The 13,205-nt window shown below is 41.6% G+C and overlaps 1 protein-coding gene across 13 annotated transcripts in view; it reads left to right on the top strand.

Annotated features, from left to right (window-relative positions):
• Nucleotides 1–13,205, top strand: part of NCKAP5 (NCK associated protein 5) — a 930,794-nt gene that overhangs the window by 96,188 nt on the left and 821,401 nt on the right. For 10 of the 13 annotated variants that reach the window (XM_053253151.1, XM_053253227.1, XM_053253159.1 and 7 more), the window contains one exon: nt 11,296–11,416. Coding sequence is in view for 7 of the 13 variants with exons in the window: in XM_053253169.1 (XP_053109144.1) it covers nt 11,351–11,416 (66 nt within the window). In the remaining 6 variants the exon portion in view is untranslated. The other 3 variants (XM_053253193.1, XM_053253174.1, XM_053253201.1) reach the window with 3 other exon arrangements.

The raw sequence follows: 13,205 nt of genomic DNA, 5'->3' as shown, positions 1-13,205 counted from the left end.
CAGTGGGGTTTACAGGGGTTTTTTTCAGGAATTTTTTAGTTCTGGCCTCTCTTAACAGTCTATCTCAGAGTGGATTCTCTGGTTTGTATATAATGTAAACATCACATACATATAATGATTCTCTGGTTTGTATATATTATGAAAAGCTCTTCAGAAGGGCTGCCTGATGGGAGGCACACCCAAAAGTGGGGAAATGGGCTGAATGGGTCACCTCAAACCCCCATTGTTCCCTATGGGAGAATTGGAAAAAATGCCATTTTAAAAAATCACATAAAATCCCCATTGCTTGGGGGTTCGGTGGGTGGTGGGCACCCATGAGTGCCTACTACTCACCCCAGGTTTGTGCCCCTAACAGGCCACACTACCAACACACAGTGATACAACTGAAAAGTTAAGAACCAAAAAAACCACCACAGAAACTGACCTGCTGCTGCTGTGCCCACACAACTGTAAAGCCAAGGGAACCAAACCAAACAGCACAGACTACACAACAGCCCCACAAGCCAACAAGAGACCTATCAAGATGGCAGCACAAGGCAGTAAAACCAACCCAGCATCATGCAAACTGCAACGAAAGAGGGGCAAGGCAAAAACACATCACAGCGAAGGAGGAAAACTTAAAGTAACATACACAATCCATTTTTTCTGCTCTTCTCCTCAGGCATGCGTTTCAAAAAAATACAGCCAGGTCTGCCAAGCAGACTCTTCTCCTCCTCCTCCTCCACCACCTCCACCTCCTCCTCCACCTCCTCCTTCTCCATGTCCCATTCCCCACCTGGGCACCCCAAAGTGGCTCTGGGGGCACGATAGGTATGGCCTCAACTCCCCCCAGGCAGCCCCAAGTTTGTAGGATTTATTGTTTTTGTTTTTTTTAAAAAAATTGTAAAAGATTTTTTTCCTTTGCAATGCATACTAGTATCTCCCCATTCATAAGCAGAACTGTGTGTGGCCTTACTTGCTGTGAACTCTGACTTCATAGTTTTGGTACTGTATGTGACTGATGTTTTATTATTTTCTAGCAACTATTAACCTTTTGTAGGATTTTTTTATTCTACCTTTTAAAAAATGTTTTTTAAGCTGACCATGGGTCGTAAACAAAATATCTATCTATCTATAGACTTCAGAGTTCACAGCAATTAGGGTCACTCTCACTGTTCTACTTATATGAATGGGGATAGACCCCCTACCATTTACCCCAGCTTTGTGCCCCTGGGTACTCCACATAGGGAATAATGGGCTGGTTTGAGTCCCCATTATACCCTATGAGAAAAATATATTTTTTTAAAAAAAATAAAAATAATGAAAAATAATAGGAGTGTCCGATTGCTTTGGGGTTTGGGTGGTAGTTGTCACACATGGGTGCCTACCACCCAACCCAGTTTTGGAGGCTCAAACTAGTTCAAACTGGTTCAAATAGAATCAGACTCTGGTTCAAACTTGGATTGGCATTGCCAATTCAGTGCCCTGTTTGGCTTGAGTTGAACCTTTGAACCAAACCAGTTCAAATTCAAACCGGTTCGAATTCGAACCTGTTTGCACATCCCTACTAAGGGAGAGTTTGAGTACATTTGTATGAGGTGAAATTGTAATAAAAACAGAGTGGAAGTAGGACATCCACTTATGCTGTGGAACATTTGAGGCATTGTTGATACAATTAGGCCTCATGCTATAATTTACTATTTGCTTGCCTGATCTTTAAGTTCAATAGCCAATGTTAAATCTTTCCAGAACTGACTGTGGAATGCAGCTTTTTTGGTCTTTAGTTTGTACTCTTTTTTTTAAGATTTCAAAAATATTTCTCAATTATATGGGGTAAAATTTGATTTTAATCCTCTTGTCAGTTGATAAATGTGTTTCTTTTTCTTTCAATGTCTACATAAACATCCATAAATGAAACTCTATATGGGCTTATATGACTCTCAGATTTAATCGTTTCATGAATGAGATTAATCCATTCAATAAATGCCTGAACCTTCTCTCTATCAGAAAAAATAATAAAAATGTCATCAATAAACCGCGTATACACAAACAAATTATTTTAGTTCAGCACTCCTTCTCAAAGCATGACTGGCTCTTCCTAGTTATACTGGAGAACCTCAATATTCATGAGGGTTCTGTTACTCGCACTTACCACAAATAATGAAACTGCAAATACTGAGTAATTATGTCTATGGGACCATGGGGTTAGGTTCCTGGAGGTTTTAAAAAGAGCCCAAAATGGGTTAATTTGCCCTAAAATTGTGGGGGGAAGTGCCTTGCCATGGACACTCTGTCCCCAGGTGTCCAGCAATGCCCCCAGAACATGGCAAATTGGTTTGAGAGGTGTTTATTTTGTTGGAAAATCACACCTCCCCTCTCATGTTTTTAACAGAAACCAGCCAGAAAATGGCTCCCTTACCCAAAATGGCTCTGATGTCATTTCTGCACGCACCCTGAATGGGGGATACATGAAAATCAATTTTTTTTTGCTCTCCCCCCCCGTATGCTGAGGTCTGATGTCAATTAATTGACTGTGGATATGTGAAACTGAAGATATCAGGTCCGCAATTAACGAGGTTCTCCTTTATTATGTTTTACTATGAGTATCTCTAAGACAGGTGTAATTGTCTCTATTAAAGTTTAAAAATACTCAGGATTGATGAATGACAGTTGGATCTCATCATCTGATTCCTCAGCTCCAAACAAATATCTGAAAATAGAATGGAAGAAACTGTGCTATAAACTTGATCGTCCCCAAAAAGTATTTTAACACCTTTTATCATTGACTGACTTAGAACATCTGATTGATTTAACCAGAAGCAATTAGAGGATAGGGGGGTGTGTGTGTGTGTGTGTGTGTGTGTGTGTGTGTGTGTGTGTGTGTTAAACAAGCCTTATTTCTACCTTTCTCACAATATAAACATTTCTGGGATCTGCCCTTGGGCTGCAATCCTGTGCACACAGCAGTTAAGCCCCAGTGAGCTCATTAAGGTTTTGCTTGGAATACATTCTATATAATTGGCTGCAGTTCTATGCAACTTGAGATAATGTTATTAAATTTGAGATTTAAGCCACAGTCACAAACCTGCACACAGAACTTATTCTGAGGACTTCTCCTTTCAATACTGCTATTGAAAAATCCTGCCTAAAATCCTTTTAGGCAGGGAGAGCCGCTCTGGCCACACTGCGAACACGGTGCTGGCCAGGGATTTTGCCTGCAAACGGGGCTGTAAACTGACATCAGATGCAGGGGGTGTGGCTGAGGCGCTAGGCGCAGCCCCTGATTGCCAGCAGCCCAGGTTCTTTGAACCCGTTCACTCAATGATGGCTCTGCCCCTGAGAAGGAGATGCCTCTGCGGCTGATTTTTCCCTGCCGGATGAGGTAAATGCCCTTCTGCAGAGGCTCCTGGCACTCACCAGAGGGAGCCAGACCATTCAGGATGAAACCCCTTTTTCCTGAGATGGCTGTGATAGCATCTTGCTGCTCTGCTGGAGCCTCAATAATTTATCACTTGAGGTAACTCCCTCACCTTGCCTCATGAAAGGGTTGTCCCTAAGGATAATGTTCTGGTGCCGCCCCATTCATAACTTCATCCATCCCAACATGAACTCTCACTTTCCCGGATCACATCTGTTCTGATCTCTGCTCCAAGAGTTCAGTTTTGCAACCTGATTGCCTCATCTGATGTACCCAAATGAGTGAATAACAAAATACTTCTTTGACCTTTTCAGTCATCTTGGTAAAATTTACAGGCTGTTTGCTCTTCCCTTAGAGCATGCCCCCCACCCAACTGCATGATAAAAATAGACAGCCTATCAGCGTATGAAATGTTGAAAAGGTTACCGCCTTTACTTTTCTTGTGTCTGTTCATAGCTTTGTTACAGAGAAATGATAGGAAGAACAGAAAATGCTATCAAATGAATACCTTTTAAAAAAAACAGAATAGATAAATGATATAAATGTAACCTATTTTTACTGATAGTGGAGAAGACTATGTCCTGTCCTCTCATGACATGCCAGTCCATTTTCTCATAAGTGAATACTGTTGTCCTTTCAAACTATTCATTAAGGCAGTGAGCTACAAATCCTCTCAGCTGTTCTCAAGGGTTTTATTTTGGCAGGTGTTATTTTGGACATTGTTAATGTTCTACATTTTATTATCATTTCCCCAAAATCTATTTTATATTGAGCTAGATCATACCTTTTTTGTTGCTTTGATTTTAACATTATATATGTAGTTTTGATATGACAGGGTAATGATGATATGACAGTACTAATGTGTTACTTCATTCTTTTTCTGAAATCTGGTACAACTATTGGTTACCAGTGCATCTGGTAACAGAGAGTTCCACATGTTCACGGGGCCCTGACAGAATGAAAAAAGATTTACTTTTGTTTGCTCTATGTTGATTGAATTGGGTAGTTTTTATTTCTAACATGATGTGGAAGGACAGATTAATGTTTTCTGTTTCCAGTGAGTCCATGCATAATCTTGTATCAGTAGCGGTTGGTGGAGGCGCTGCTGGGGGGTGGGCAGAGAGAGGCACCTTTAAGGGTAAACTAATAGGTGCTTACCTTGCTGCACTTGAATGCTGCTTGGAGCACCAGAGTACTGCCCAGAACCCCCTGCAGCAGGGGATTGCCTCTGCCATTCACCTGACCTCTGCAGAACCAATCCCTTGCCAGTGGTCAGGTGTGTGGCGGAGGCAACCCACACCACAGGGGGTGCTGGGTGGCGTGCTGCTGCTCCAAGCAGCATTCAGGTGCAGCAAGAACAGAGGTAAGTACCTATTAATTTACCCTTGAAGGTGCCTCTCTCACACACACACACACCCCACAAGCAACACCCCCACCGGACACTACTGTCTTGTATCCCTTGGTCTGCTTGTTGATGTTTTGTTTTTGTTTTTAAGTTTTGCACATACCTGTATAACCCATCATTTCTAAATTAAGGTTCCAGAATTATTCCCCTACAGGCAGGAGTCTGTTAGAAACTGGGAGAAAAACATGTTGATTCTCACAAGACTGGAGGATGTGCCACTTCCACTTGACATTTATGCTTCACCTCTTGCTCATATTGTGACCATAAGCAATTAATTTGTAACTCAGTGTTATGGCCCTGGAGAAAGAAGGGACTGGTTGACCAAGGTCAGTTGCTCAGGGAACAAATCCGTTTATAGTCTAGGATGAAGGATGAAAAAGTTGTCCATTTGGTTAGGACTGAACCCTCACACTAGGAATGGCTGAGGACTGGAAACATGTTCAGGGCTTTAAGGAAGTAAGGAACAGGGAGTCCACAGGCAGGAGGCCAGAAATAAAGACATTGAGTGAGCTGCCTTGCCCTGAAAATGATCATCCGCTTGCAACGTAAACTGATAGTACAGTATTATGATGCTGTATACTTGTTTTTGCCCGTATGGTCTCTTCATGCATGTGCCAAGGGCAGGGTGCACATCATGTAAATGTGATCTTTACAAAAGCAAATCATGCAAGGCCAGTTTTTAGAAAATTAACAACCTCTGACTGGAGAGAAAACAAATCTTGGTTTGAAAACAACAATGCATCTAGTCAGCTTATGGTGCCCCCACCCCACTCAGCTGGCTAGAGTATTTGGCTTTGGGTGGTTCAGATCTTCAGTTCGGTCATGAGACTTACTGCATGAAAGTCACTTTGTTCATATAACACGAGTTAGAAAGTGTAGGTGGGGGGGTGGGATTGTGATGCCAGGCATCATTCCTCATGCATGTGTATGAATAGCTGTATGGAGCAAATGCATGAAGGGCTTTATCTGCAGTCAGGAGCACCGGAAAAACATTCACTTGTACACTCCGAGGCCCATGCGCATATTGAACTGAACGTGCATAGGTATTTCCCCTATATGCAAAGTGAATACACACTTTGGGTATTGTCATCTGATGTTTACTCAGGTAAACATTTGTGACAGTGAATAAAATTCCTTGCAAGCTACTTGAGCACTGCATTCTTAAGAGGGGATATAAATTTAATAAAGTAAAGGAATTCATTTCCACAGACATTGGAGGTAGCTTCTGAATGCTTCACTAATGTTGACTTCAACTGTTTTCAAGCAACCTGTCTGCAGGATTGGAGACTTGGCTTTGAGATGCAACTGACTATTAATTTTGGCTATAGTTTACCAAAATCAAACAAAAAACCAATGCATGGGCAGTATGTTAGTATGTATTGCTCTGTATCTCCCCCTCCCCCGCATTTTCTTGTATTATTTATTAAAAGATACAATGTATCATGTGGCAGTTTGTAAAACATTTGACTGAATCATTAATATTGGCATACCGCAGGCCTCAAAATTCCCCGCTTGCAACAAACCATTTGGCTTATCTAAGCGTTTTCCCAATGGTCTTGGTGCATTTATTCCCTTTGCACATTAGTGCTAGAAAATTGCTGACCAAGCATGACAAACATGTGAGCAGATTACAGAATGAGCATTGGGGAGCGGGGCACAGCTCAGTGCTAAAGTCCAGGCTTTGCATGTTGAAGTTGGTAGGTTCAATCCCTGGCAACTCCAGTTAAAAGGACCTCAGGTACAAGCATGGCAATAGAGCTCTGCCTCAGAAACGGAGTTGTTCCAGTTCAATAGCCAGTGCTAGGTGGGGGATGAACCGATTGTCTGACTCAGTAGGAGGTAGTAGCTTCATGTATTTTGTAGATTTCTACTTCTGCAGTGTTGCTTTTGGAATGTCCTGGCGTGGTGTAGTGGTTAGAGTGCTGGACTAGGACCGGGGAGACCCGAGTTCAAATCCCCATTCAGCCATGAGACTTGCTGGGTGACTCTGGGCCAGTCACTTTCTCTCTCAGCCTAACCTACTTCACAGGGTTGTTGTGAAAGAGAAACTTAAGTATGTAGTACACCGCTCTGGGCTCCTTGGAGAAAGAGCGGGATATAAATGTAAAAGAATAACAATAATAATAATAATAATAGGAAACTGTTCTTTCTTCATTTCAGGCTGAGCATAGTGGTGATGTCACTGCAAGCCCCCCCCACCCCTGTTTTTTTGCCTGGTTTTAAAAGCACCAAAAATTCTTAAGAGCATTCTTGAACCACTAGTTTCGTTTGCATTTAAATAATCAACATTGGCTTGCTGAATACCAGTGAAGGGTGGGGGGAGGGTGTGTGAATATAATTGTTTTAATGACCTGATTCTAATCCCCATGCAGAATGTTCTTATACTTTGTGGAGATAGTGTGACTACACACTGTAATAATATTTTGAACATTTAACATTTGGAATGACACAAAACAGTTCCAGGATAGCAATATGTTATTCTGACTGATGGAAAGGTGGGAATAACATTCGATGCTGTTAGTTTACAAGGAGGGTTTCTTTATGGCCCTGTGTACACCATGGTATTGCACTGTTGTATTTTGTTGTGCAATAAAATGGTTTAGCACACAATAAAGTATTGTGGATGAAGAGAACATTTATTTTTGTAAACCACCTAGAGCAGGGTTTCTCAACGTGTGGGTCCCCAGATGTTATTGGACTTCAACTCCCATCATCCCCAGTCCCATTGGCCTTTGGTTGGGAATGATGGGAGTTGAAGTCCAATTACATCTGGGGACCCACACATTGAGAACCCCTGACCTAGAGCCTTTGGAGTCAGGTGGTATATAAATGAAATAAATAAATTTGCAACAGACTGCTGCAGCACCAAAATAGAAGGAACAAAAACTATTCAAACGTCAAATCATAGAAGGAAGTCTTACACAAACTGTATCCACCAATCCACTCCTGGTCTCAGCAGTCCATTGTGTACATACACACACATACATCTTGCTCAGCTGCACTCTGTAGAGGCTGGCTCTACAATTGGTCCCTTGGCTTGATACACATTCATAATCATTATATTAAAAAGTACACTAGATCAGCGGTGGCTCACAGGCTCTGCCTCTGGCTTGCCATTTAAAGCTGGCACAGCACTACACTGACAAATGAAGGAAACTGGATGATAGGGAAGAGAGTGATCCTGGCAAGCAAGGTGAGGCTGATGTCCACATCAGGGGCAGAGCCAGGACACTAAGGGCAGGAAACAAAGGAAGGGAAGCATGGCTGAGAAGAGCCAGGGCAGCACCAGCCGGCAGGCATACAGATTAGATTATGCCCACCGCAGGCGGGATGAGGTGCTTGTACTTGCTGCCCCATCACCATGGTCCCACTTTATGTCATGGACAGGCCACCCTTGCACTAGATCAGAAGTTGGCCCCTTTGGAGATACAGGACCTAAATTCACCCAAACTGTGACATCGGGCCGGTTGGTTTGCCAACAAGTCTGGAGCCAGATGAAGCTTACAGGTAGTGTGTGACGGTTAGGGCTTTTCTCCAGCTTCTTGTATTTGGCTCTGATCACATAAATTACATACACTTCTTGGTTAACAGCTGTACTGTCCATGATTAGGGTATAGATAACTAGTTTTGTATGCTGAATACCAATGGAAGGGTAGGCAAAGGGTAAGCAATATTAACCATTTTAATATCCTGATGTATGAAATACATGCCATTAAGTGGGCAGTACTTTTTTTGTGTGAAGAGCAAAAAGCAGGACAAATAATGTTTTCCACTGAGCAACCTGCTTTTTAATCAGAAAGTATTTTTGATGTTGTTTGAAGAATGTTGGGATATGCTGCAATACTAGATGTATTGATTCCAGGTGGCTTTATTTCTGGAAGAAGCCACACTTAAGCAATAGCAACAAAAGATCAACCACATATCTCTCTTTTTAAAAAAAAAAAAAAAACCACTACCTTCATGGGCAGTACTGCTATATAACAATAATATACATGAAAGTGTGCTCTCCTAGATGGAGTTTCAAGCACTGCCTGAGGAGTTAATAAATAACACTTCAGAACTTGCATTCATTTTTAATCCAGCTTCATATGGTGATTGAAATGTTGTACTATTTAATGGTCTGTTATACATCCATTTAAAAAATAATTACTATATTCAGCATCATTTTTAATGTCACATTGAAAAGATATCTCTGGTGTTTTTTCTAGAAAGAGGGGGTGGGGGAAGTGTGGAGTACAGGTGGGGTTCCATTCCCGCCAATTTCAGCAGATAACAAAACCACAGATAAAAAGAGCTTAAGTCAATGGCAACTGGGTGGTTAGGATCCTGGAATAAAAAGGCAGAAATTGTAGGAATAACATACGGTGCCATGCTCTCCAGGTCTCTATCTGTCCAGCAATACCCCGCTAAACCCAATTGTGCAGTTTTCCACAAAATATTACAGATTTTTTAAAAAGTTGTTTAGGAAAGCACCACAAAATGGTTCCAGTCAGCAAAGTGGTGTCCAGAAATGACCTTGGAGGCCATTTACGGCCACTTGGGCAGAACCTTAACCCCTTTTAAGCCTGTATATATTGAGGTGCACATGACCCAGCCACAGACATGTGAAACCACTGATGCTGGGACTGTGTACAATGAGGTCCACTTGTACTTGGTTTACTTGCTGCAAGTGAATAACTATGCTAGAACATTATCTATTTAAGGGCACTTGTTAGCTGCAGTGAATATCAGTGAACTTTAACTTGAGAATGCTTACCCCCCCCTCCCATGGAACTTTGGGACTTCCTACTTCTATTATTACCTTACCTCCATATTTCAAATTCTTGGGGAAGCCCAAAACAGTATGCTGACAAGGTCCATACATTACCTGAGCTGGTAGAGATTTACCTTTATCTCTCAGGAAAATGAGCCAGCATGGTATAGTGGTTGGAGTGCAGGACTAGGACCGGGGAGACCCAAGTTCAAATCACCATTCAGCCATGTATTGTTAACAATAACCAGATCTTGCCTATAGATTAAACCTTCTCTCCCCAGTAATTCATATAAAAAACAACTTTGGGATGTTTTTGAAACATTTGTTGTTAGCCCTCAAAAGCCTGACAAAAATCAATTTTGTGATGTATTTTTATATAGACAAGACACTTGTTCCAACGATGAGATGGAAGTCTTTATTGTGTGTGTTTGTGAGTGTTTGTATCATTTGTGTTTGTCCTTTTGTGTTGTGAAAATTGAATAAAAAAGTATAAGGCAAATCACCATTCAGCAATGATACTTGCTGGGTGACTCTGGGCCACTCACTTCTCTCTCAGCCTAACCTACTTCACAAGGTTGTTGGGAGGAGAAACTGAAGTATGTAGTACACTGCTCTGGGCTCCTTGGAGGAAGAGCGGGATATAAAATGTAAGTAAGTAAATAAACAAACAAATATTAATAAAAGCTTTGTTCAGTAACATCAGAAAAATAGGACTCATAGAAGATCTCAGATCAGCCTTGATTTGTAAGAATTCCAGTTCCACAGTGCAACCTGTTCTTGGAAGCTGACTTGTAATCTTCTAAGATTTTGCTTCTCTGATGTATTGCTCATGAGAATAGACCGCTCAAGTGGATTCTTAAATGACACATAAGCAGGTGAGTCAGGTAATGGCTGAATTGTTGTTAGGCAGGTGTGACCTATTTCTAAGTTCCCTGATGAGGATTTGCTCCTCTCCAACCAGTAGGAGAAAATGGAAATTATATTGTAGGCAATGTCTCTTTGCCACATCACTTTTAGCACCTTGATTGCAGCTACTTTAGTTGAAAACCCTCAGTTTAATATGAAGAGTGGACATTGGGTGATTTTCTGTTTTGTTTTGTTTGAAGAAATGCACAACTTAGATTTTATTTTATTTATATCTCACTCTATCCCATGGGCACTGAGTAGCTTATACCATTTTTTATATGTTACTATTCCTGTCCCTAAGGGGCTCACAACTGAATTGGGTTGGAGACTAAAATAAGCCAAATTAAATCAAAATGACATTATAAGCATAAAATCCATTTATAAGAAGAAAAGAGCTCAGTCCCAAGAGTGGTGGTTGTAATTGCTCAGAGCTTTGCCCAGGAGGTAAGTATTGGTTATCTCACAGGTCCTGGGATCCTCCTTTTCCCCCAGCAGCAGCACTATCTTCCACTGGTGACTCTTGGAAAAGGAGCTGCAGAGTGGGCTGAGCTGGGTGGGGGCAGAGCTCGGGCTTAGGTGTGATAAAATCCCCGAGGCTATACTTAGGTGGGAGATAGATATTAACTCACGAGTTAATAACTCATGTTATTTTCCTTTTAGCGGTTTGGCCTGCATATATCTGTACCGTTTTCAAGATCAAGCAGTTTCTAATGACTAGTTGACTGGAACAATATTGTGAAATACCAAACTAATTGAACTGATTTAGTTGATGTGACTCTACATTCCACTGAGTCAATTATAAAGTTAGTTTAATGTACCAATTTCTCCCCGCAGTGAAAACAGCAAATAGTATCTGAATAAAGCACACAGTAAACAAGTACCCTCGGCCATGGAGCGAAAGCAAATAGTGAAAAAGAAGTTTGGGAAGAGATTCTCTTTGGACAGTAGTCTCATGGTGAGTACAAACATAATTCTATCCTTCTAGATATCTTTTGTCTGGTGTATTTAGCTCCTTCATTGCTGTGTCTCTTTATAGCATATATCCTTTGAGTGCATTTTCAAGACATCACATTATCAACATTGTTAGAGACTTTATTTCTAACTAAATGTAAGCAAACACTAAAATAATGTTATAGAAGCGAAATGCTACTGCTGATTATATTATATAGGAACATAACACTTTTGAATTCCAGCTCAGAATTTCAAAAGGAAAGTAACACTTTGTACAGTTGAATTTACCGCAGCTGGATATTTGGAAATAAAGGATGTCTGCTATAAAGGTTCGTTGGGTTCTATAGGAGCATGGCTTGAGTTAAAGGATGTTGCTTTAATTAATGAGCACCTAGAATATATAAGGTTGTGCCCTATGGGCCACTTTATACCTTATGTTTTAGTCCATATCTAAAACAATATGAGAATATGATCAACATAGGTTAATGGTCAAATGGGTACACTCATTGGGGCGCTGGAATTGGCTGTGGCATACTGTTGAGTGTACATTTGATTGCAAACCTGAATTGGGTGTTCTTTTGTGCACTAGCTTGAAAATTTGTGCCAGTGATGATTGACTACAGTGAACAAACATGGAACTACTTTCTATAGAAAAAACTATAGAAAAAAACTTTTTTAAAAAAATAATAATCAGTGGTATAGCAAAGGCAGAGAGGCCCTGTGTTCAATCATGAACATGGGTGGTGCCCCCTACAGTGGAATGGTCCCTGGTGGCATGTAACCCCCACTCACCATAGCAGTGGCTTGCCACCCATCACTGCCTGCTAGCTGGCCATGCATGAACCCTGATGCAGACACAGGGCACAGGGCACCCTCCATTCCCAGCTGGTTCCAGGCTGGCTGGAAAGCAGCAGCAATGACAGGTGGCGTGGTGGTGGTGGTGGGCAGATGAGCAGGTGGGAACGACAGCAGAGGCAGGAGGGCAGCAAGAGCAGCTGGCTGGTGGGAGGATGGGGAGGGGACAGGTAAACAAGGTAGCTCCCAGACCCTGGGCAGCTTGTGTACCAATGACGCCTTAGAACACTGATAGCTCCATCCCTGTTGTTGTTCTTTTACTCTTCTGCACGTAGTGGGAATAACTTGAGGCCATTCCATTACTATATTTAGATTTACACTGAAGAGGTAGATATGAACTGTGAATGGCTGCAACTTCCTGTTGCTTATGCCTTTGGTGGCAATTCTGTTATGCACAGAAAACATGTGGAGATTTGACTTAATAGTCTCTGAGTCTAGTCGAGTATTACAATGTTAAGATTAGTTAAGCACTAATATTCTTTTATTTCATCATCTTAATGAAGTATTATTTAAGTAGAGGAGAGCTGTTTTCAGAGAGGAGAACTGGTCTTGTGGTAGCAAGCATGACTTGTCCTCTTAGCTAAGCAGGGTCCTCCCTGGTTGTATATGAATTGGAGGCTAGAAGTGTGAGCACTGTAAGATATTCCCTGCTCTGGGAAGAGCAGAAGGTTTCAAGTTCCCTCCCTGGCTTCTCCAAGATAGGGCTGAGAGAGATTCCTGCCTGCAACCTTGGAGAAGCCTCTGCCAGTCTGTGAAGACAATACTGAGCTAGATAGACCAATGGTCTGACTCAGTATTTGGCAACTTCCTATGTTCCTAAGTATGCCTCAGTCAGCAAGCATATACATGTTCCTAGAATATCACCTGAAAGAATCTGTTTGCATATAACCATATACTGATGTTAGTATCTCTGAAGTATATAGGGAAACTTGCCTGTA

This window comes from Hemicordylus capensis, chromosome 1 (genome assembly GCF_027244095.1).
Source record: "Hemicordylus capensis ecotype Gifberg chromosome 1, rHemCap1.1.pri, whole genome shotgun sequence".
NCBI lineage: Eukaryota > Metazoa > Chordata > Lepidosauria > Squamata > Cordylidae > Hemicordylus > Hemicordylus capensis.
The sequence above is the reverse complement of the archived record's forward strand: the minus strand, read 5'-3'. Positions and strand labels throughout refer to the sequence as shown.